Source organism: Platalea leucorodia (genome assembly GCF_965183815.1).
Source record: "Platalea leucorodia genome assembly, chromosome: 1".
Classification (NCBI taxonomy): domain Eukaryota; kingdom Metazoa; phylum Chordata; class Aves; order Pelecaniformes; family Threskiornithidae; genus Platalea; species Platalea leucorodia.
The window spans coordinates 20,737,400-20,762,489 of NC_138823.1; the positions used below are offsets into that span (position 1 = coordinate 20,737,400).

The following is a 25,090-nucleotide window of genomic DNA, read 5'->3' on the forward strand; positions in this document are numbered from 1 at the left end:
GAGTTTTTGTGTTTCCCTGATATGCTTAGGAGGGATCCAGTGGATGGGGATCCTACTCCTATTAGACTCAATTCCTTCTTCCTCAACTCCTAGGCCATACCTGTACTAGCACATTGAACAAGGCCATGGCCTGTGTGTGAACAGTCTTGTGACACAAGATCCTCATCACTAAATTTTAGTGGAGTTTTGGTGGGACTCAAATAACATTCCACAAATAATACCCAAGCAGTTAGGGGTAATGGGCCATTCTCAAATGGCATTTGCACAGGGCTGCCTTGTTTTCAGAGCTGAGAAGCTTTTTCTGTTAGCACATGGGTTATTCTGGTTTGCTTTCTTCTGCTGAGCAGAGCAGTAGGGGCTGTTCAGAGCACTCTTCACAGCTTCTCCTTCCCTTGTGGCTTAGTGAAACAGTTCTGAGGGAAAGAATTCTTGGTTCAAAGAACATGGGGAGGCATTTTGAAGATAACCTGGGAATAGGAAAGGAATACAGAAAGTTTTGTAGAAGGAGGAGAGCCTTCATAACACTATCTGTACTACATCCATCCACCTAGCTAGCTAGCTAGCTGGAGGTATATCCCGTAATTCCTTCTGCAGAAACAGCATCACGTTCTTTCCCTGCCAGTAACGAAGAATTTTGTAAAGTGCCTTGCAATATCAGCATGGTTCTTCCTTTGAGATTTGAGGACAGGATGGACCTGTGAGAAAGGCAAGAACTAGGGAATGCATGTCCTTGGAAAAGACAGAAGGCATGTTGCTTCTGTACTGTAAACAAACAAGACAGGTTGGGAGTGGTGGTGGTGTTGAATTATTATGTTGCATGAATAAGTTTATGAGAGTGAGTTATGAGTACAAGGGGATAAAAAAGGCACACTTCAGACATGAATAATTTTGTAACATATAGTCATAAATACATTTCTTATGATAGTACACTTCAAAGTCATGAGTTATAAGTTGCTTACATCTGAAAATAATCATTTACTTCAAGTGACTGGGATAGATGACATGGAAGTAATTTGTTTCTTTCAAACATTTACCAAGTAATTTGGCTATAAGGAAATGATTTTTGGTGACTGGAATGTGTATTAAGATACTGCGTGAGTAACGCCTTTCATGGAGACCCACTCTTCTGTGATAGAGAATGACATGTCACGCTAGTTTAATAAAAAGTCACTTCTGACTGTAACTATTACTCAGATAATTGTCACTTTCATCAGTATTATAAATAGAGCCAGCAAGTTCTCTGCTTCTCCTGAGGTCTAAATCCAGCATGTTCAGTGGAGATAGACGATATGTCGTGAGATACCATATTCAGTTTTATCAAAACATGCTCATGAAACTATTCTAGTCCTGACCAAGACTGAATCTTCAGTGTGCATTTCAACAGCATGATCTAAGGGAACAAGAATGAAACAATATTTGTTTCAGAGGGCTTTGGATCACTAGATTGGGCACCAGAGAAGATGTTACCACACAGGGAAGCATCTTCTTTATTTTGGGAAATTTTCTGGGATGTAAAATAAAACACAATTTTGTGTTGGAGCACAGTTGTGTTTTAAATATGTTATACTCAGCACAGTCTTCCCTATGCAAACGTTACTGGATAACATTAGTTTCAGCTGTTGTGTTGATACATGGCTATATACTTGTGCCTACTCTGCCACCAGTGTTTCAATTCAACACCATTAATGTATACTGATAAGACTCTTGTGGTCTTCCAAAGGCTGTTAATATAACCATGTAAGGTATTCCTTACATGTAAAATTTAATAAATTTTATGTAATGATATCAGGATTCAGCTTAATTATGCTAACAGCCTGTAGCAGAGCACCATGAGAAGAATTAATGTTATAAAGGAAACTTTCTAACCAAAAGATGGAAATGCTATTTTACAAGAGCCAGGTGAGATTTTGAGAAGTTAGTGATTTGAACATTCAGCAGAATTGTAGCAGAGGTCCTCCCAAATAATAGTTGTGTGCTGTCATCACGGAACAGCTTTCTCTTCAGGGAAGAGCATCTCCTGCCTGATCTGTTCCATTTGGGACTCACTGAAGCAGCCCTTCAGTTTGGGGCTTGTTTCAAATTAGCACTCTAACTTTTTGACTCCGGTGTCAGTCATCTTCTATTCTTTTGCAGCTATTCAGTGTAGCAGCTAAGCCCAAGCAAGAGAGGAAAGAGCAACCCGTAAGTCTGATGCTTGAGGTATTTAGACAGATTATGGGGCTGAGATTCAAGTCCCTGCTCAAACTCACATACAGATGGTTTGACTGTTGGTCTTTCCTGGAGCCTCTATGCTCCTGGTTATGTGCATCTTTCTTTGCTATTTCGAATGAATCGGTGTCTTTTGAAAAAAAAAAGAGAATTAAGTCCTACCTCCAAAAGTTCTTTCTTTTTGCCTGAAGTGAAACAAAAGTACTTTTTTTTTAGATTTTTTTTTAGATTTTGAATTTTTAGCCCTAAACCATACAATTTATTTCTTTGCAAAGAACAAAACAGAAAGTTCTCTTAAGCTCCCAATTCATCTTTCTTAGAATATAAAAATTGAGTTTTATTGTTTTTAAAACATGCCTACCTCCCTGGGATGCACTTACTAGGAGTCACGCTAAATGTCTGTATATTCCCAGGATCCACTTGTCCTAGAGTGAAGAAGGTGGTTTGGGAGAGAGGCTCTCAATATAATTTGTCTTGGTAGGAAACAGTCTCCTGTTTTTCGTTAAACAGTAAGGAAGTTAGATTGAAATCCAGGCCTGAGGAAGATGCGCTGGCTGTTGTACATGGGCCACTGTAGGAATCTGAGCTGTTTGGGGCCCATTGCCTAGCCAGAGGTAACGTTTGTGTAAGGTTTGCACCTCAAACCTGGACTCTGTCCCTGTGATACTTCCTCATCAGAAAGTCTACTGCTACTGATGCTGTGTGTGTTTGAGAAGGAAAAAGGAAAAAGTGAACCTAACTTCTGTATGTCTACTAATATATTTGGTCTAGAATGAAGTGCAACAGCCTGATTTGCTGCAAGATATGAACAAGATTTTGAGACACACTTTTCAAACTCGGAATGATTATACAGACATTTAGTTTTTTATTTAAACTGACAATAACTTAGTTTTTGTTTTAGTCTTTTGAGAAGGTACCTCTGGCTTCAATCTAAACATGTTTTCAAAACTTGCCACCAAATATTTTTTAGTATTTCATAGAAACAATTCTGAATATTTAGCATTTTTTTCCCATATTCTTTTAAGTTAACATTATTTAACACATTTGCTGTCTGAGGAAATTGAAGTAATTTCTATAGACCACATCTTTATTTCAAATAATGCAATGAATAATTCAACATGATGGAAATGAAGAAGTATACTGACCTTTTTAGAAATTATCTTCTTAAACAAAATCCATTCCACATTCTCAGCTAAGGCAAAAGGAGCTGAATATTCTTTATGGCTTATGGGAAGACACTGCTGCTGTAAAACACTGAATTATTATCTGCTTTATTCAGTGAATTGTCTGACAGGAGATGAACCCATAGGATATATTGACTGTGTCTGGTTTCAATTTTGTTTTGTCTATAAAAAGTCAAAGCTTCCTATGAGCATTATCAGACAAAATAAATAAAGTAAGAGAGATAATTGTTTAATGAACTTGGAGTAACATGATTCAAGCAGAATACCCTCATGGATTTTGCCAAAGCTAATAAAACTCTTTTGCACCCTACTTATTATTTTTGAATAAGTATCAACTTTGTAAATTCTTAAGGTCATTTTTAAAACCAGTATTGAATTCTGTTTCTTTGTACTTATGACTGCTTTGGTAGTTTTGACTCTGTTAATCATCATGCAATTGGAAATGAGGTGATGTAGAACCTGGATGTCATCTAGAGTAAATATTATAAAATCATGTACTTTTGTTTGTGATTCCTGGTTCTAAGTACTTTAATGCATACAAAAGAACAGCAAATTACTATTTATTTATTTTTTTACATAACAGTTGTGCACTATGTCAGAATTTGCACAATTTACTATATAGTTACAGGCATAAAGAACCAGAAAACTCCTTTGCTTCACCCTGGTACATAAATGGGATTAAAACTGTCAGTAAGGTTCTATATTGTGTCATTTCTTTGCTGTGAAAACAAGTGTTATCATGTCTACAACAATCTATTCTAAATGTAGTACAAAATGTCACCTGATTATTCCTTGATAAAAAACCTATTTTACTAACTGGTTGTGATTTTTACGTCTTTTTAACTGACTTATTTCAGATCAAACTTTGCCAAAATGTGATCTTAATGCAATTTTCACCAGCAAAAATATAAATGTTTTCCGTTTGTGAACAATAAAATGAAACATTAAAATAATCTATGCTAGATCAGTGCAAAGATTTGTATATCCTGTCTGTGGCTAGTAGTGGATAGTTAAGAAAGTATATTATGATAATGTAAGGATATTTCCCTGCTATATTCTCCCAACTTCCATTGAGTGCTAATGAGGAAAATGTAGGAGAACTCTGAAAACTTTTTGAAATTTCTTACTTTTCCCTATTACATTAAGCACTCTTTTGGGACCTTAAAGCCTCTGATTTGCTAGTCATCCTGAAATGTTACGCAAATTTCAAGGGAAAAGCAAAATGACTATTTTTGGAATAAAATGTAAAGTTTAAAGAATTAATCCCTCTACTTGGAAACATATAATGAACAAAATATAGAAAGCTAATGGCAAAATAGTTCTTCTTAGTCATTTAAAATGCAATTTTGGAACAGTGCTTATGACCCACTGGGTTTCAGAGGGATGTAAAATGTAGTTAACTACAAACACGTTCATGAAATACAGATGTTCCTTTTCCTAATAGATTGATAGCTGAGGATGACTTGGATCACCTCATGTACTTCCTTGAATTTAAGTACAAAACTTTAACACAAATAATTCTGGAAGTATTTGCTATAGCAATATGAATGCAAAAAACAATGAGTATGTTGACAGAGTGTGTATGTAATGGGAAACAAACACATTTAATAACAGCTATGGGTCTTGAATAGGTGACTCTAATGTTAACTTTTAAGATTTAACACTATGCCCTAAGGCATTCTCAAAACCGTACTCCTTGTCCATAGAAGATGACAAGCACAGTCTGAGACAAAGCTGAAGACATCTTATCGCTTGGGACCCCACAGATTTGAGCAGCAGTATAAACATAATGTTCTGTTAACTAAAATGCTTGGATTTCATTACTGAATTTTCATTACTGAACAATTACTGAATTGTCTCATGAACAGCAAAATTAATGGGGTCTGCTTTTCTGTCTATTCTTCTCCTATGTCCTGCATAGAAGTCCCATTTTCGTTGCTAATAATCTCCTGAATCCCTATTATTTTCTAAGATTCTCTGTGGCTATAGCTTGAGTTCGCCTTTTATGTCCCTCAGATCTCTCCCAGATGTCTAAGAGTCCTCCAAGGCAATACATGCTTAGCATCTGAGCTTAGCTGGCTGGTCTGTGCCTGCTGATAGGCAATTGGAACAGGCAACTGCTGAGCTTCTGCTTCAGCATTTCTCCCAGCAGCAACTCATTCCAGGCCCCAGTTCTCCTGAAACCTTGTTGAACTTCAAGTTTGTGTGATTTCTACCCCAACCTCAAAAGTTCAAAAAGTATCGCACAAAAATAAAGGACAGGTGAGCATAACAATTGCACAAGCTTGTTTCCTTAAGTTTTCTGGCTGAAGAAAAGAAAAAAAAGATTTTATATTTGAAGATAAAATTCTGAAATGCACTTTGAAGGCTAAAGATCTTGAAGGCAAATCAAAAGAACCTGGCACAATCATTTTCTTTGCCAGCCTCAGTGTTGGGAATGGAAATGAAAAGTTACATCATGTTTTTCAGGGTTTTTTTGGCTAATAATATGTCATTCTCTTCTGCACACAAAAGCTTACGTATCTTGTCAAAGTAGTAGTGTTCTTGTAGCAGAGACAGCCTAACTAAGATATAAACAAGGAAAGCTGTGTAGTTATTAAGTCAGCCAAAGTATCTGGAAAAAACAGCAAGCACGCAAGTCTTTCTTCAGGTCTGAAATAGCGGCAGTAAACTGCAGACTAACTACAGGTTGGAAACAATTGAGTTTGGCATAATAAAATTATGCTTGAAGAAATTGTTCCCAACTCTGTGCTTAACAGAAATGTACTTCTCCTCTCTGTTTTAGATCTATGAAAGCTTTGAGTGCCTCTTTGTTTGTTTATTTCTTTTTCCAGCCATATTAGGTGTTTAATAAAATACACTACTTCTCCTTAGGAACATTCCTTGCTTCAGAGATATGTTTTATATTCCACTTACTTCCTCGGTTTTCTTTTCATAACAGCAAGGAGTTTGTTTAAGCAGAAGTTGCTCCTGACAAGAAAAAAAAGAAGAATCATTCTTAGTCTAGGCATTTCTAATATGAATTTCAGTATTGTAGCTCCTTATAATAAGATTCAGTGTTTTGTAACTAATGTGGTGACTTTCCTCATAATTTTTTATATTCCTTTTTATATTCCTTCTGTTCCCTTTTGCTGCAACTTAATTTCCTCTGGTCAGGAGAGCAAACCACTTAGTGATAGATTTTCATCTTAGCGTAATAATATGGGAAAAGGGAGAAGGAAGTGTAAATGTGAAGAAGAAAAATTATTATTATTTCAGAATAATTATATATGGTGTCTGGAGTTTATATAGAACACATATGGGAACACACAATGTGAAAAAAACCACATGTATTACATCCCGAGTAGGCTGTAATCTAAATAAGATAAGACAAATATAATTCAATAGAGCCACAGTTCAAAGGGGAGTCCCCTCAGCTTGCCAGCAGTGGGAAAAAGGGAGAAAGGATTTCCTGAAAATCTTCTTTTAAAGGGAGACAGCTGATAAGAATAATAATATGTCTTCTGTGAATAAGAAACCATGTAGACTGCAAAGAAACATACTTTGGCTAGTATATAAAGACCTATGCTCCAACTTCTGCCTTCTGGATTTTAGGGAGTCAAACTGCCTGTTAGGTTGTCACCACAGAGCGTACTTTCCCTTCCTCTGAGACAGGTGGCAATGACCACTGGTGAAAGACGATGTCAGAGACAAACCACTGACTGCTCTGGTATGACACTGCCAAAGCTGCTAGAACAGGAGAGACCGTGTGTGACAGTCATAAGGCAGAGAGACAAGGCAAGGAGATGGAAAGGATCAAAGAAACAGATAGAAAACAGTGAAAACTACAGAAGGGTGTGTCAGCTGTAGACAGGGTTTATGCAGGTGAGGAATAAGATTTTCTGTTTTAGGAAGTATGTGTGAAACGAAATATGCATGTGAATACAATCAAAGCAGTAGGTGAGATACAGAAGCATCATCATGGGAAAGTTTGAGGATCAGGAGTTCACATTGGAAGACTGGTGTGGCCAAAGCAAGGTATCACCAGTACTAGCTACAACCAGTATTTACAGGAACTTAGGTAGGAAATCATCTACTTGAGAAAGAGGATATAATAATAAATAATATGCAGGAAAGGAAAAGCCAACTAATAGTATCCTCCCATATTTCAGTTTGAGTCTTCTCTGAGACTCACCACAGACTACTCAGCTTCACTCAGCTGCTGCATGGCCTCTGGGGAGGCAGGATTTCATCCTCAATAGACCCAGCTTGTCAGGGCTGGAGGCAGGGCAATGCGATAAAGAACAAAAGAGGGCTGTACTTTCAGTGTTTCCATCTCACATTAGGAGTGACTGAAACGTCATATAGAGAAGATCAGTTTCTTGCCAATGAGTCTCATGGGCACATTTCCTCCATCCCTGGAGGTATTTAAAACACGAGTAGATGTGGTGCTTAGGGACATGGTTTAGTGGTGGACTTGGCAGTGATAGGTTAATAGTTGGACTCGATGATCTTAAGGGTCTTTTCCAACCTTAATGATTCTATGATTCTATGATTCTATGATTTCCCATTACCTAACTTCTAGTACCAAGGAAGACTCTTAATTTTATACCCCCTTTAAAAAAATATGTGCTTTCTGGAAATGTTCAAACTTATTCTTGAAAATTACACTGACTCAATCAATGGCAGATAACATGGTTTAATTCATGATCTAAAACTGAGAGCAAATGTCTCCTAAATACCATGATGGGGAGTGCATAGGGAAAATAACTTCCTATAATGAATGACAAAGGAAAATATTTGAGATTAGATACAGACTAATCTATTCCAAAACCAGGATTGCTTTATTGCTTATTTCTTTCCTATATCTGGCAGTCACAGCTTAGTAATAGAGAGTGAATTTTTATCACAGGCAAGAAAATAATCCAATCTTTAATTTAATTTGATCAGGAAGTTTTTCATGAGAGTTTTCTAAAACACACCCAGCACATCATTGTAAGAACACCAGGAGATTTCCAGTTCCCATTTTTCCTGGCTTAAGAAATGTGAATAAGCAGAGTCATGTTGAAACAGTTCTTCACAAGTAAAGACTACGGTTTAAAATAATTTTTATTGTTTAAAGAGAACAAAAATGGAGCTAAGAGTTCTCAGGCATGAACTAATAGTTTATTAAGAAAAATAATTTTAATATATATTAAATTAAATTAATTACATTAAATTACAACACTCCTCCATGGTACGTGTTAGTAGACTCATTTTAGAGATAGTCAAACTGGAGCACAGAAAGCTATGACCAGTAATTAGAATGTACAGGTAAAATATAATGATGGTTTTATTATTGTATAAAGATTCTACTAGTTACAATAATTACATCTAGTTATTTTGCCAACTTTTTTCTAGGGTTTTGGTAGCCCATCAGGTGAACATTGGCTGGGAAATGAATTTATCTTTGCAATAACAAGTCAGAGGCAATATTCTCTAAGAATTGAATTAATGGACTGGGAAGGAAACCGGGCATATTCACAGTATGACAGATTTCACATAGGAAATGAAAAGCAGAATTACAGGTAAGAATCTACTGAAATTCTTTTGACTCTGCTGAGTGATAAATATTGTTAATTGTTCGCTTGTTAAATATGAGAAAGGACAGTAACATGTGTCGTGGTTTAACCCCAGCTGGCAACTAAGCACCACACAGCTGCTCACCCACTCGCCACCCCCCACCCCCCCCCGTGGGATGGGGGACAGAATTGAAAGAGTAAAACTGAGAAAACTTGTGGGTTGAGATAAAGACAGTTTAATAGGTAAGCAAAAGCCACACGCGCAAGCAAAGCAAAGCAAGGAATTCATTCATTACTTCCCATGGGCAGGCAGGTGTTCAGCCATCCCCAGGAAAGCAGGGCTCCACCACGCATGATGGTTACTTCAGAAGACAAATGCCATCACTCCGAACATCCCCCCTTCCTTCTTCTTCCCCCAGCTTTACGTGCTGAGCATGATGTCATATGGTGTGGGATATCCCTTAGGTCAGTTGGGGTCAGCTGTCCCAGCTGTGTCCCCTCCCAACTTCTTGTGCACCCCCAGGCTACTCACTGGTGGGGTGATGTGAGAAGCAGAAAAGGCCTTGGCTCTGTGTAAGCACTGCTCAGCAGTAATGAAAACATCCCTGTGTTATCAACACTGTTTCCAGCACAGATCCAAAACATAGCCCCATACTAGTTACTATGAAGAAAATTAACTCTACCCCAGCCAAAACCAGCACAATGTGATACTGATTGTCATCAAAAGTGAATAAACAGGGTAAAAATACAATAAAATTTGATTTCTCAGTAATGGAAGGTTAGAGTGAAACTAACATATCTGAGAACAAGGGATGATCTATTAATTGTGCTGGCTGGTAAAACTGCTAAAAATTGTATAACTTTTAGCATATCTGAGACCATCAGAACTCAAAACTGATTGAAGAGAAAAAGGGTATGGATTCTTCATTACAACTTGAAGGATTTCTACCTCAGAAGCATAAAACTGAAACAATAGGCATGGGAAGAAAAGACAAAAAATGCTGTTAAAACATCTGATATTTCCAAACTAAAAATTCAGTGTAAATGAAGAGGTAAAAAACAGAATGCTGGATCCTATTGTGAGGAGATAAAACACAAAACAAAGTGCCAGGTACTGGATAGCCTTGATTAATCATCATCAACAGCATGCCATTTATTATAGTTCGAAAAAGACATGAAATTAATTTTTTTTCCAATAATATTTTTCTCCCATATTTTTTTTAAGATAAAAAAGTAGGAAACTTAAATCTGCTTATTAAAAAAAAAAAAAAAGCTTGGAAACACAAGAGATGTGGATGACCTGATGACCTAAGTGGATTAATTTTTTTTTGTTTTAATCATTGCTTCATCTGAACAGACAGTACAATGCTGGAGAAAGAAAATGAAACCCAGAAAAATATCTTAAATTATTTATTACAACACATCTACTTAGCATAAACTTAGGAGAGAAACAAATGTATTGTAAAGCCAAACATTCAAGTCATAGCATGTGAAACTAAGTTGGTATTCAGATTTTTAAATTCAAGTAACTTGATTCTCGGAAATGCTGGTTGCCTCCCTCCCCCTTGGGCCTCCAGAGAAATGGAAGTGAGAGCAATTTGCTCTTTCTGCTGACAGGACTCTGCCCAGGTGGGACACAAAGTAGTGCCCCTGTCCTGTGGAGTTTGTCAGAGGGCACTACTGCATAGTGTAGAAAAGCAAAAGCTACATTTAGAAGGAATCTGTATGAATTTAGTTCCTGCATAAAGCTAGGGCTATCCCATGGCACACAGAGGACAGGTCTGTCCTCCACTGCCTCCAGCAATGCCTTACCTGGCACTTCCCTGTGACATGCCTTTTCCCCAGATTTGGGAAGGTAGAGCACTCATTCTGAAGCACTCTTAGGCAAAGAGTAAATATATGTAAAGGAAATTTCTCAAAACAGAGGCTAGAAGTATTTATACAAAACATAAAAACAGCAGTGTAAAAGTGGATAATGTGGGGCCTTAAACATTAGTAGAAGAAGATGTTAAAAAATGTAAGGAAATGGGACAAACACTTGTCAAGTGAGGAAAAATGTCAAAGGACAGAGTGACACATAGCTCTAAGAATTAAGATGAAAATCAGAGAAGATACCAGGAGTATTACTCAGAGGGTGAATTAAGATGGCTGAATTTGCTAACAAAAACAGTGTCTTTTTTGCTCACATTTTTTCTGTACTGAATAGGGACAACATGTATTGTTGAGAAATCAGAAGGATGTTGAAAATTTAACTTAAGTTAAAGCTTATGTTAAGGGAGAATTTCTTTTCAGGACTCATCTGGGTTCATTCATGGCAAAATAGAGAGAGAATTTCTTGGTTTGTTTCAGAATGCTGGACTGTATATGTAGTAAGATAGTAGAACAACTTGGAAATGCTTAATGGATTTTTGCCTATCATAAGTCCATGTAACATGCTCAGAGTAGAAGAGGCAAGGAGTTTGGGGGAAGGACTGCACTGTTGTCCCTCCAACAGTCTGAGAACCCTGCTAGGGACTGTGACCTGAGACTGCCTCAGGTGCTAACTACCAACCAGGACCACAACATGGGCTTAAGAAATTATGTACAGTTGCCTGTGTATTTTTAATTGATTGCCCTTTAGCCGGCACAGTTTTAGCCTGATCCAAGTAGCACTTCCCAGGCAATTCTTGAACACAAATGTGGGATCCCACAGAGCAGGGACTTTTTCTAATACACACTGTGAGCAAGTCCACGTTAGTTTGTTGGGGAAGAAAGTCTAGCCATACAGACATGTATAGTGGTGTGCAACTAACTTTGAAGGCCAAAGAGCAAGCCCTAGTCCAAGATTTAAACTTTATTCAAATTTTGATATGTCCTTTGTTATCTGTAATAAACATTGCCTCAAAGAAAGAGCCTTTAAAGGACTTGGACATAGGATTTGCTTCTCTTTCTTGGCTGATAACACATGCACTTGGAGATTTCTTAAATAGATTAGGTTTACTATGTTGATGGACAGCAGAGTAGCCCTGGAATATCATCCTGAATCAGTCTGTCTCCAGGATGTCTATATGAACAGAGAAATATTTAGGAAAGGAAACGAAAGGAAAGTAAACCCACTTTCATTAGAAGAAAGAGAGATCTTTTGGCAATATAAACCATATTTTCTGAACATGGAAACAATTGTGAAAACTGATCCATGAAAATTCTTCTTGCTGAACAAGAAAAACAAAAGACATCTATTTCAGAAGTGTAGAAATTAAATCAGAAAGGGTGTACAGGCCTCAAAAAGTATAATGTTGAGTAACAGGCATAAATTCTGCTATCCATGCTCAAGTCACTTTTCCACAAAAATCAGAAGGAATTTGACTTGGGACTAGTGACTGCAGTTCTGGTTCCTGTCCTACTCCGTAGTCCAATTAAAGACCAGAATGAGGTCTACTCAATGCTGTCTGTGTGGCCTCCTTACGGTACAACTGAAGTTCCTCTGCCTAGGGAAAGGGGACTCAGAGGTAAAAAGGCTCTGTCCATCTCTGTTGACCCTTTGGGTTTCAGATGAATTCCTCAATTATTTTTACTCAAACATATCTGAATATTCAAAGAAAATAACTGAGTAACATGGTTACAGTTCTGGAAATAATGAACTGTAAGCCACATGCAAATCTAAATTGTTTTTCATGTTTGACAAATGCACTAGTGCCTAGTCCAGGCAGATATATGTCCAACAGACATTTTGCAAACCAAAATTATGTTGGTCTCTCTCAGAAATTATTACAAGAATGCATCGTATGACATAAAATCTCTTTATTTTGCTTGCCAGCATCACTATCTGTGATAGAAGCAACTCCAGAAGGCAGGCCAAATAAAAGCCTGATTATTGAGTCCTAAACAGCTGGCCACCCTTCAGAGAATGCTGTTTTCTCTTTATCTGAGGAGCTGCCATTAAGAATTTAAATGATTCCTCTGAAGTTGAAAACCACAGTTCCCAACCTCCTGCTCACAGTGCCTTTCCTTCAGAGTTGTCGGGCATTTGCCATGTTTGCTTTCAATACCTCAAACGCAGAAGAGCATGCTTTTCAAAACTTCAGTTGCTGTTCATTTGAAATAATTTTGCCAAACAAACTAGATACTCTCTTATTATGGAAGCTGTTAGGATTTTCTGCTAGTGTCCCACATTAAATGTTGCTTCTTCAACACTGAAAAAATAAGTAATTGTAGGCTGGCTGCACTCTACATTAGTTTCAAATAATACAAGTTGACTAAGAAATAAGAACCACTAAAGAGACAAGTTTCCAAGCTGGTCTGGGCAGTAGATCAAGGGGGTCTGAAATAGAGAAAGGATATTGAAATGAAAAGAAAAGCTCAAGAAGTGAAACACCTTTCATTTGTGCTACGGCAGTACCTTGTACATTTGGAAGACATGAAAAAAAATTAAGGTTCCAGGTCTCATGTCTGAATACAGTAAATTTAAAAAAAAAAGAAAACAAATAACATGAAGTGATAAAATGTGTCTGAGAAAATATGGAAAATAACTTTTATGCTGTTTTTCTAAAATCCAGACCAACGTTATGCAAATTTTGATTCAGCCTGGATAACTCCCAATTGGTGATTTCAGAAGGGTTCTGTTTTTTCTCTGGGCTGTTTATATTCTCTTTACTACTTTTTATTAGCCTAAAGAATCTATGATTTAAAAGAGTAATGCTGAACACATGTATGTTAAAAATATACTTGTTTCTCTTTCAAAATGAGACAGCTCCAAAAGGGTTTCTGGGAATGCAGAATAAAATCTATTTATCCCAGATGATGACTGCATAGAAGAAAGTTGAGATGAGAAGGTGGATACTGTAGCAGTAAATGTATAATGATAACTGAAAATAAATAAATGATAACTGAAACAGGAAAATCAATGTGAAACCTGCAATAGCATGGAAGTATCTAAGTGATTAATTTCATTTAGAACATCCTTAGACTTCTTATCTACACAAAATGATTACACAGAGGGCTGTCTGTAAATATGATGAAAACTATCTTTGCCAGTCTCTGTGCAAGTCTTACACTGTGGCAAGTAAAATCTCCATAAGGTAAGAAGAGTCAGATCTTGCGAGCCCCATTTAGCACAGTGTTTCTTAATGTAAATCAAAGGAATTATTCATAGAACTATATAAACATAAATTGAAAGAGACTCCCAGAAGACATACAGCCTCTTTTGCTGTTCAGACTCTACCTAGCCCACTCTTGATAGTCTGTTGACATTGTTTGATGTTCTTAGGAACTATACAGATATGACACACTGCTTCTCTAACCTGTGTCCTCAGACCCTCCAGAATTAAACAGGAAAAGTAACCATGTGTTGGGATTTCAGGCACCATGGTTCATAATCCCACATATTAATTAATGAAAGCACGTATACTGATGCTGGATTTTGAACAGCAGTAATTTCAGCCTGTACGCATATCTGGTTTTGCTACTCATTATACAGGAGCAGCACTTCCAAGCAAGACATGGGATGGAGAATGGGGGAAATACAATTTTTAATTGGCTGAGCTATTTGTACCTCAGAACTGTTAGAGAGGTTGAATATACCCTCACCTCCCTATGACAATATATTCCAGTATTTAGTCATTCTTTTATTTAGAAAAGCTTTCCATTGCTGCAATGACTCTCTACCTTTGATCCTATCCATGGAGGAATGTGATTATAATGATGAGGCAGTGCTGCTGAGGTGAGCAAGGCTTTGGGATTGTTGTAGGTATAGGTGAAAACTAATGATGGACAGAAAGCATCCTAACTTCTGTGAGTGAATCATGTACTTAAGGTGATGGCTGACCTTTGATAGTTAAAATTATGGAGAACAGTCTTTATACTGGAACCAGCATGATAAAGAGATTACGAAATCTTATGAGAAAATGAAAGACAGCATAGATACATTATTAGTGGAACAGGCAAGAGACAAATTGACAGGAGAATATCAGTTATGTAGAGAAGATTCAGATATATGGGTCCTCAGAGGCAAGAAGTCAAAGGAATTTGTTGCAAACAGGAGGGAGAGTCATTGAAATGATTCAAATCATTTCGAACCACTGACATGGTCCTGTGATTCATACAAATCTAGGTAGCACAGTTTCCAAGCCCTCCAAAATACTGTTTCTCTCCAGGCTTTACTTTGGGAAACTAGATCAGTTGTTGAATGTAAATTAACAATTGTTAGACTTTAAGGAACCTGGTAGCAGAGAGTTTTTAGTTCACTGAATAGAATCATAGAATCATAGAATCATAGAATCATAGAATCATAGAATCATGGAATCATAGAATCATGGAATCATAGAATCATGGAATGCTTTGGGATGGAAGGGACCTTTAAAGGTCATCTAGTCCAACACCCCCTGCAATGAGCAGGGACATCTTCAACTAGATCAGGTTGCTCAGAGCCCCGTCCAACCTGACCTTGAATGTTTCCAGGCATGGGGCATCTACCACCTCTCTGGGCAAACTGTTCTAGTGTTTGACCACCCTCAATGTAAAAAATTTCTTCCTTATATCTGGTCTAAATCTACCCTCTTTTAGTTTAAAACCATTACCCCTTGTCCTATTGTAATTGGCTCTGCTAAAAAATTTGTCCCCATCTTTCTTATAGGCCCCCTTTAAGTATTGAAAGGCAGCAATAAGGTCTCCCCAGAGTATTGGATTTTTTAGCTCTTGTTTGTTTAAGAGTTTGTATATTTAGTTTCAGCAATAGTATTATTTCTCTCTGTTTTCTTAGGCAAACTAGGTAGGTAACCTGGAGCCAGAGGCCTTGATGTAATGTTAATTTTTTATTTTTTTAAGGTGGAGGCTATTAATTTATTTAATCACCATTGTGGAACTAATGCTGGAATTTGTTACAAAAATTTCTCACTTTTCTTTCTGTAAAGTAGAGAAAAAATATTTTTTGTACAGTCTTTTGAATTGTACCAATGAAAATGCTGTAATAGGTAAAAGGAATTATTTGAGAGTGTGACTTTTATGGGGACAGCTGTTTTTTTGTATCTTTAATTTAAAAATATATTCCACAGACTATTGCTATTTCAGCAGCAGGACATTAACAGGCCATTGTCACTTTCCTCAGTGTACAAAACCTCATTTTTAAATATTGGTGTGGTTCTTTGTTATTACCCAGGCTTTTCAGTGATGCATTTGCCATAAGTAACATATTTTCTTCTTCTGTCACTTCAGTAGTTTAGGTAAAACAGGGAATCAGCCTGACTTGTAAGTTTTTCTGAGCCATCTGCTTAGCTTCTTCTGCGTTATTTGTATCACAGTAAAAATTCAGAGGGATCATTTCCAGACGGGGAAGGAAAAGTACAGTGAAGGACACATAGGAAATCTGTAGAAAAGCAAGAAAATAAACACAGATCCTCTGAGACCCAGTCCCCAGTACTTTTCTTGCCAAATATAAAAACTACAGAATAATTAAAAAAATAGACATGGTGCAAAAATTTAAACCCATAGTAATTCACTTTTCTTTGGAAGGTTGAAATTCAATTTGCAAGTCTACTTCAGAGGAAATATCCATGCAAAATCCTATTAACAGACAGAATGGTATCTGTGGTATGCATACTTTCCATGATTTGAAATTATATTGAATATTTTTTCACCAAACAGTGGTATAAAATGGGTAATATGGAAAAAAGATTTAATGTCTCTATGTATACATAAATATCTGGCTGAAATAACTTTATTCTATTTAAGAACACTGTCAGTCCAATAATATTCCATGAAGTCTAAATAGTGGAAATGCAGGGATTCAATCTGATGCCCATTAACCAGAGTCCTTTCTGGAACCAGGCCAGTGTTGCTATATTATATCAGTGTCTAAAGCTCACTGGCAGTCCATGCACTATCTCCAAATGTAAGCAGAAATGAAACATAACATTTTCTCTGACTAACTGAAAGTTGATGCAAATATACTTGTGGAGTTTATGAATAATAAAATTTAACTTAATCCACATAAGTCCCTATGTATACTATCTATCCACAGCTGATCATTTCCCACCTCTAACTATATAAAGCTCATTTGTAGTTCACTGTACAATACCCATGACTATCCTGGAGCAGGAACAGAGGTTTTCTTCTTCTGTATTATGGAATATAATGAGAATGCATATATACTGAATGCTGTAAAGGAGCGACTGAGTAGAAAAGGGGAAGTGAATAGTGAGAGAGAATGATGGGAATGGATAGAAGAGGGATGATGTGCAGCTTCTGAGGGGGAGAGGAGAGGGCTCTGTTGGATAGTGGATTAGGCAGTAGTGGAGCACCTTCCCCCACAACATGCCCATTTTGGTGGGAAGTTGTCTGGGGAGCAGGGGGGCGGTTGCCAGCACCAAGGCATTTTTCACTTGTATTCCCTTCAAGAAGCAAGAAAACGGGTTCACTTTAGCAAAATAGGCCCTCCATGAAGTGGTATGTAATTCTTTGTTATCCCGCTGAAACTGCATAACCAGCAGCTGTGCAAAATGTAGTGACTGTCTGCCATGTTTAAGTGAAGAAAGAGCACAGGCTGTAGCCATGAAAGTACAGCTGTACTAGACCCAGCTATAACAGACATTCAATACCAAACTATATCTGTCCATATGAAGTATAATAATTGATTTTCCAAGAGCTACAAATTGTTACAGAACTACAAATGAGATCTTGTACTAAGTTCACTGAACTGTCTCTTTCACATGACAGAAAGGCATTGATGATTACTTTTCTTAGCTTATAACTTAAATGTCTTTAAAAGCGAGAAATTTAATTTGGAATTATATTATGTGGTTCATTATAGGTGTCATGGCCCAAATAATTCCATACACAGAAGATGTATTATTTCCTCTGAAAGAGTTAGGTATTTGCAGTTTTCATCATTAGCCTTAGTCTTTAACAGCTCCGTGTAAAATGAATGCTGCTATTAGTCTTCAGGCCCTTTTAATAAAGAGTAACTACATACTCAGTTACAGTAATATACTTTGAAGAGCACAAACCTCCTCACCTTTCTAAATCAATTGATCACAGGCATGAACTGCATTTCAGGTGACATGAAAACCTCTTTTTTTAAAGTCAAATGCCAATTCATACATGCAAGGTCAGCCCAGAAATGATACAATTTATCAGACAGTATCTATTAAAAAACACCTTTAAAAGCCCCTAACATTTCTTCTTGTTTTATTTTGGTCACAAATAATGCTAGAGATCTTTAATGCACCAATATCTAGGATATGGAGGGAAACCAACAGAGGTGTTCCATAAACTCTGGGAAATTCTTTACTTGAAATTTTAGAAAAGTACTGGTATACAAGCTTTACATGGTATACACTGTTAGTGGTACAGCAGCCTTGCTTTCCGGGAGGAAAGCAAAGCCTCCAGTGTGAGTTACTCAGAATATGTTTGATATAACAATGACCTAACCATTTTTGTGTATCCACTTATTCACCAGTAAAAGGTAGATATCTATTAGTTTATTTTCATTATTAAATCTTCCAAGCCATCTCTAAATTGTTGCTGTCTTCAGTCTTGCTTTTCTCTATCCTTTTCCCTCAACTGGTTAATTTTCAGTTGCCTTCTACAGTTTAATATATTTCCTTCACCAAAACTGGATAACTCTTCTCCATATACTCATTTTCATGTACCTGCAGAACCCACCTTCCAGGGGTTTTTGATAAGCTATTGATAAGAAACTTTCAATAATTAAGTTCAATTGTGCTCTTATGTTTTTAGAAACTTTTCTTTCCTTTGGTGTTTCAGGGCTTTTCAACCACATAGCTGGAGAGAAGCTTGTTTTCCAATATGTTCCACCACAGCTATCGCTATGGGAGATAGTGGGCATGTCATTATCTCCTCCTCCAGGCTCCTAGATTCATTTTTTAAGAAAAGGAAAATATATGAGTAAGAACAAAAGTATCGTATTTTCTCATAAAGCTTATCTACAATAAAATAAACACATCAATTCAAAATACTGATTAGTTGAGGCAAGAAAAAAAATGGTTTGTAACAATTCACTAGACTTAAACATCATACTGAATTTAATGAATTTAAGTGCTTATTCACAAATCAGACATGGTTTCCTACAGGTAGGTGAGATAAAGATTTTCAGTGCTAACATTAAAGCTGTTGGGCCCTAGGAACAGACTGTAGGACCCTAGCTGAGACCCTCGATTCTCTGTGCATGCCTGGGGAGAGATAAGCTCCCTAGACGGAAGCCAAATCAGGCAACACGCAGAGCAGAGGGCTGCCTAGAGTTAACCATTAGGAAATTCTGAAAATAGCAAGACATCCATTTATATCCACTGACGGTTCACAGCCCACAGCCTGAAGGTAAGAGACAATGTCCTGTCTTACTCAGGAAAGAAACGAAAGACACTGGGTTAATGCATTCATTTGCCAGAGGGGATCCAGACCATAGTTATTGCTTCCCAAGAGAAAGCACCAGTCAGTGCTGCAGGGGAACAGGCTCACGAAGCTCTGATACTGTGCAGGGAAGAATTCACTGCTCAGTGAATGACTAGGTACCCGATCATTTGTCAGTGAGGTGGGAGAGGAAATTCTAAGATTATGCTCCCTGCTCCATGGGTCATGTCTCATTTTGAATTAAATCGGCTTTGATTAAATGATGCAAATATGTTATGAAGCAGTGAGGACTATCCATGAACTCTGAACACTTTACAAACAATTCTGCTACAGGCTTACACTTGTACTCCCTCTAAGGCTCAGTGAATCCTGAACAGTTTTTTACAGTGGGACACATGTTGCTGGTTATGGCACTGTTGTGAGGGAAACTTTGTGGTTTTGAATCTTTCTCTTGCTGAGTGAATACAAACCACAACTCCTATATGGTGGGTAACCACTCAAATCAGTAAGTTGTTACACGAAAAGTAGAGAGTAACAACCACTGGTAGCTCAACTACTTATTACCTGGTGAGGATCTCTATAGAAAAAAATTTTAGTAGACTTGTGTAAGTACACTATCATGCAAAATAAGAACAGTATAGTGAAATCCATGCTGAGAGCTAATGCACAGGCACACAAATCCGAAAGATCTCTTTAATGCATGTAAGTATTGGCAGAAAAAATATCTATGGAAACTTCGTAATCATCTTACTTGTTACAAATTGTAGCTCAGTGGAGATTTCACCAGCTATTCCCCAACTATCAGGGACAGGCAGAGCATGACAGGGCACCTAAGAGAAAGCTGCATAGGACTTTATAAGGTAATGGCCATTTTTTGGTTTTCCAATGTAAAATGACTACTGTCATCTTGTTGGTATTATCTTTATGAGTAATCTATATGGTTATTCTTTTTTCACAGTGTTGCTCTCTTTTAAGCCTCTGTTGCTTTATGCCACCCCTACATATTTGTATTAAGAAAGAATATCAAACAAGTATTTTAACAAAGTTTATAAAATCCTGGTGTGAATGGACTGCACTGTCCCCAAAAGTAAGAGGTCCCACTTTTGCCAGTAACAACACAAAGAAGAGCTGTGTTTCTTTGATTTACTTCTGTCAAAGCATTTACAAAGAGCTTAAACCTACTGATGTTTGTATTAGTGTAGAATTTAGCATAGAAACCAGTAACATCATTTCTTTGTCTCCACTGGACTTTGACATGAAACATTTCCTGAATAAAAGAACCTTGTGAAGCTGAGACACTTCTGCATATTTGCCATCCATAAGGAATTTTTTTTTTATATCAAAACTATTGTGTGTAGGATATCCAGACATCTCCAAGATGAGATGGCATTTAAATTCAGGTTATGCATCACAGGGACATAAGTGATGTGATATTTGGCTCTATTTCTATAAAAACCTAAATAACAAAATAACTAATGTTAAATGTTACAATAATTTTCTTAATCAGCACTTGAATATTCTTGTTGTCACTTTTTCACTGTTTAAATTTACTTAATTCTTGTATAACATCATAAATGTTAAAACTCTCTACAACTTTTAATGATTATGAGAACGTAGATTACCATAATGAAAATTTGTGTACGAAATGTAAGGTATATGTGTAACGACATGTCAAATGTTATAGATGGATACTGCATCACAGTGTGAACATTTAGAATTTCATTAATGTTTGCTAATCACTGATACATTGATGATTTAGGATTACAGCATAATGTATCTATAAGTAAAGGAATGTGAGAGACTAATGCAAAAGTAAAATGCAGAATGAGAAAAAAATATCTCAGCAAAATTAAGGATTACAAAATATCTTTGTATTAGAATAGTTTCTTTAATGCAGATTCCATGATTGTATCATTCTCCTCACTACTATCTGTGATGCTGGGAAGTGGAGTACATTTTCAGGATCCAAAATCAGGTTCAGCTCAAAATATTTAACCTGGACACTATTCTTGTCATAACCATGATCAAAACTCAAGAAACTGACACTTGCAAATGCCAGTCCAAAAAAGGCTGAAATGTGGATACAAAGAATGAGATGTGTCTCTGATTTCAATTAGAAAAATTATATTCTTCCGGTGGGTGACCATGATCTCCATCAGAGTGAACTTGAGCACTAAGTGTTTACAAGATTACGATGAATTTGTGTAGCATTAGTGACAATATCTCCAGAGGAAACAAAAAAATAATGCTCCTTGGAAAGTTTTCCAAAATGTCCACAATTTTCACCATTAGCCAAAAATTCAAACTTAAATTCTCCACAATGCAGAAGCAAAGAAGAATGGGTCCTGGAGGCCCCCTCTGTACAGTTTCTAACAAAGAGATGTACGCTGTCTGTGCCCACATAGCTGTTGATTCTCTGCCCACTCTCTGAGCTAAACAGAAGCCCATTAGACCTGTCAATGTGGCAGCGAGCCCAAGCTAATATATCCTGCCCTTGAGTAGGCTCAGTGTCGTGCTTATTGCGACAGTACAGCTTCCAGCCAGGATGGAGTGTGGGCAGAATGAGCTCATGTCTGCTCAGAGACCTGAAAGAGTAAGCTTTCATCTGCCTGCAGAAAAACATGCAGAAATTCTTAGTGACCCTATTTAATCTAGTATGTTCGTGGTTAAAGTCTCTGAAGTCTGTTACCAACTGCCCAGCCAACGAACTCCAGGGGTTTTTTTCCCCCTTTTATCATTAACAGCTCTACTGGCAAGTGTTTCTAGAGCCAATTCAGAGAACACTTTCTGCACTGATTCACTATATTTTCAGGATAATACCAGCAAAGTGGTGTGATATTTTCTGTGAGTTCACTTCTTTCATGAGTTGAGAAGTCAAGTGTACCTGTGAGGCTTGGAGAGAATTTGGGAAAGGGAGCATCTCAGATTTTTCTGGAGTTATTCGTTGCATCATTCTTTAAGAGTTTGTTGGTTTTTTGTTGTTCTGTTTTGGTTTCTTTTCCCTATCAAATGGAAACATACTTGATTTTTCTGTGTCTCTCTCTAAAGTAATGGGAATAAAAAGTGATATTATTAATTATTTGGTCCACAGCAGCAATGCAGTGGATGAGTTAGAGCACAAAGCAGAGGTATACACCGTGTCTAAAGAGCTACTAATTTACATAAACCTACAAACTGATAACAACTTTGAACATCAGAGCACAATTGTACTGTGGTATCTGATGCAGTGTACTTTTTATTGTTTGGTTGGTCTGCAAAGTTTAAATAAACCTTCTTTATTATCATGGAAGAAGGAGGTACTCAATAACAATGGAAGCCTAATTAGAAAAAGACAAATGAGTGTCTGGTGCCATGCAGAGTCTAGTCTTCAGCCTTCTGTTTCATCAGATACCAGAGGCTGATGTGTTTTCAATTTTAAATGAGTGCTGGAGCAGCTCACCACACTTGACCCAAGTGCACGTGCACCATTTGTGTTCTATTTTCTTTTATTTAGCATTATAATTTGGTTGAACTGAAGTAAAACCTCTTTGTACCAATCTCAATGCCATTTGAACCAAAGAATTCATTATTGTGAATCACAGCTCTTATAAGGTCATGACCTGGGTTTTTAGGGGGGAAAAAGCATCTAAGACATGCTGATCCCTGTTAGCCTGGTCAGTGTGGCACCAGCAAAGAACTTGGATCATAAATGGGTGACAGTCAGTGAACCTTTCACTCATATATGACTGTTTATCAGCCACAAATGACGCCAAGGGAGTTGAAATATGTTTTAACAGTCTGTTTATATTTTTCTACAGAGGTCTTAGTGCCACATAACTCATTTTGGCATTTTTTAAACTTAATTTTGCATTAAGAAAACCAAGCAAACAGTGAAGCCAATATTTATTTTTCAAATAACTATAAACATTTCACAGAAACTCTCTGTGTATCAGTCACTTTTAAAATTTGTTACCTTTTCGTAGACACTTGCCCTTACAATGAAAGCCTAACCTTTGTATGATAACGGAGATAAAGGCCAGAGGATGAGCATAGGATGCTGTACAATACAAGCACTAATGAGTAAAGGGATCATGCCAGATCTGTTGCATATTATTCAAGCTGGAGGTGTGACATGCTGGCGTATATAAGTATTTTCGTTCTACATCCTGTTTTCCATATCATAAACCTTTAATCAAAAAAATAATTGTCGTATTGCTGGTGTGAATGATACTATATGAATCAGAGAAACCTTTCCTTTCTCTTCCCCACATTTTTCTTCTTTTCTTTCCCCTCCTCTCATTTTTAAAATTTTTTTTTGAAGTGTACTTAGGCCCTCATTCAGCAATGCACTTCGGCATTTTTTTTTTTATTTTAAGTACATACTAAGTACTTTGCTGAGGCAGGGCCACCAGAGCTCTCACTGAAGCACTGAAGGTCAAGTCACTCTCGTGTCATCACACTCTTTAAGATGACATCAAAATGTAAAAAAAAAAAAAAAATAAAAAAAAAAATTATGCTCAGAAAGAGAGCATGACAATTATGTTGTCATTAATACTACCTTATATTCTTTCCGTATTTGGAAATTATTGCATTTCCTGTCATCTCCACAAAGTGATTCTTCAACATCCCTTACTGTTTACTGATATCATGAGTCTGAGTACACAGCCACCAGATTAAGCCCATTAATCTAATTAGTAAAAATTCATAAATTGTGAACTGGCTTATTCATCAGGACTGAATAGGTTCGAACATAGGTAAGTGAATGGAAATCCTGATTAACATTTTGCTTTGACAATAATATCCCCCCAAAACATCTCTGCATTTTCCTCTGAGATTCACCCAGCAGGAAGCACACATCTCTTGACACGAATCCCATCATAAATCTTGAAAATCTCATGCAGAACCCAAAATATTTATTTTAATGTGTTATTCATTAAGTTATTTCTTTAAATCGTAGTCTTTTGGCAGCTGCAAACTCATTCCATTCCAGGCACATTATAGCAATGCTGTAGTACGATTTGAGAGGGTCATTAGGTCATTAACACTGGAAAAAATTCAAAAACAGAATCTGCAAATGCCCAAAGGAGCAAAATTGTAAAAGAAGATTGCACAGCTAGCACAGAATAAAGTATAAACAATCAAAAAAAAGATGAAAAATTAATTGCAGACTATTTCCACTTCTGTCAATAATGATTCATTTCCTTACATTCAAGCTCTTCACAAGGAGAAAGAAAAAACATAGATATTTTAAAGATACCTTACAAAATTCAGTTAACTATTGTGCCAGTGGAAACATGGCGAAAAAGGTTATTCAATCTAGATGTTATGTCCAATTCAGTATTTAAATAATTTCTTAATGGTGATTACAGGTTACAACTCATTCAACATTCAATTTGAGAAAAGCAAAGAAAGTTCAGTACTCATATTTCAAGTCAGGAATTCTGTGAGCTAGTGTGCCTCTCATTGCTTTTTTAGCCAACAGCCTTAGCCATTACACACAACTTCAAGCAATATAAGCCTGTGTGAAGCAGGCATGATTTTTGAACAGTGACAGCATTTTACTTTCAGTGTGTGGAAGTGTAAATGTTTCCATAAAGTAAATCACAAGAGTTGTCTCCTTATAGGAGGTACTTTAGTCTCTGTGACATTTTTGGAACAGGTTATTTCAAGGACATTGTCCCATTCTGTTTTATGCAAAATCTTTGGAATCTAAAGACATCGTCTCAGTGCTGGTCCTTGGTTTTTCTTTTATTTTTCTGCTCCTCTCTTATCTGATTCTTACTACTTGCTCTCATAGCAAACTGAATAGTTTGTGGTACTATATACTACTCTTGATCT

At 36.9% G+C, this 25,090-nt stretch overlaps 1 protein-coding gene across 1 annotated transcript in view; it reads left to right on the forward strand.

The window, feature by feature from the left end:
• ANGPT1 (angiopoietin 1) overlaps positions 1–25,090 on the forward strand; it is a gene marked incomplete at its 5' end in the record, with an annotated part of 165,798 nt that overhangs the window by 119,397 nt on the left and 21,311 nt on the right. The window contains one exon of the mRNA XM_082306712.1: positions 8,772–8,938. Coding sequence (XP_082162838.1) covers positions 8,772–8,938 — 167 coding nt within the window. The remainder of the gene's footprint in view (positions 1–8,771; positions 8,939–25,090) is intronic.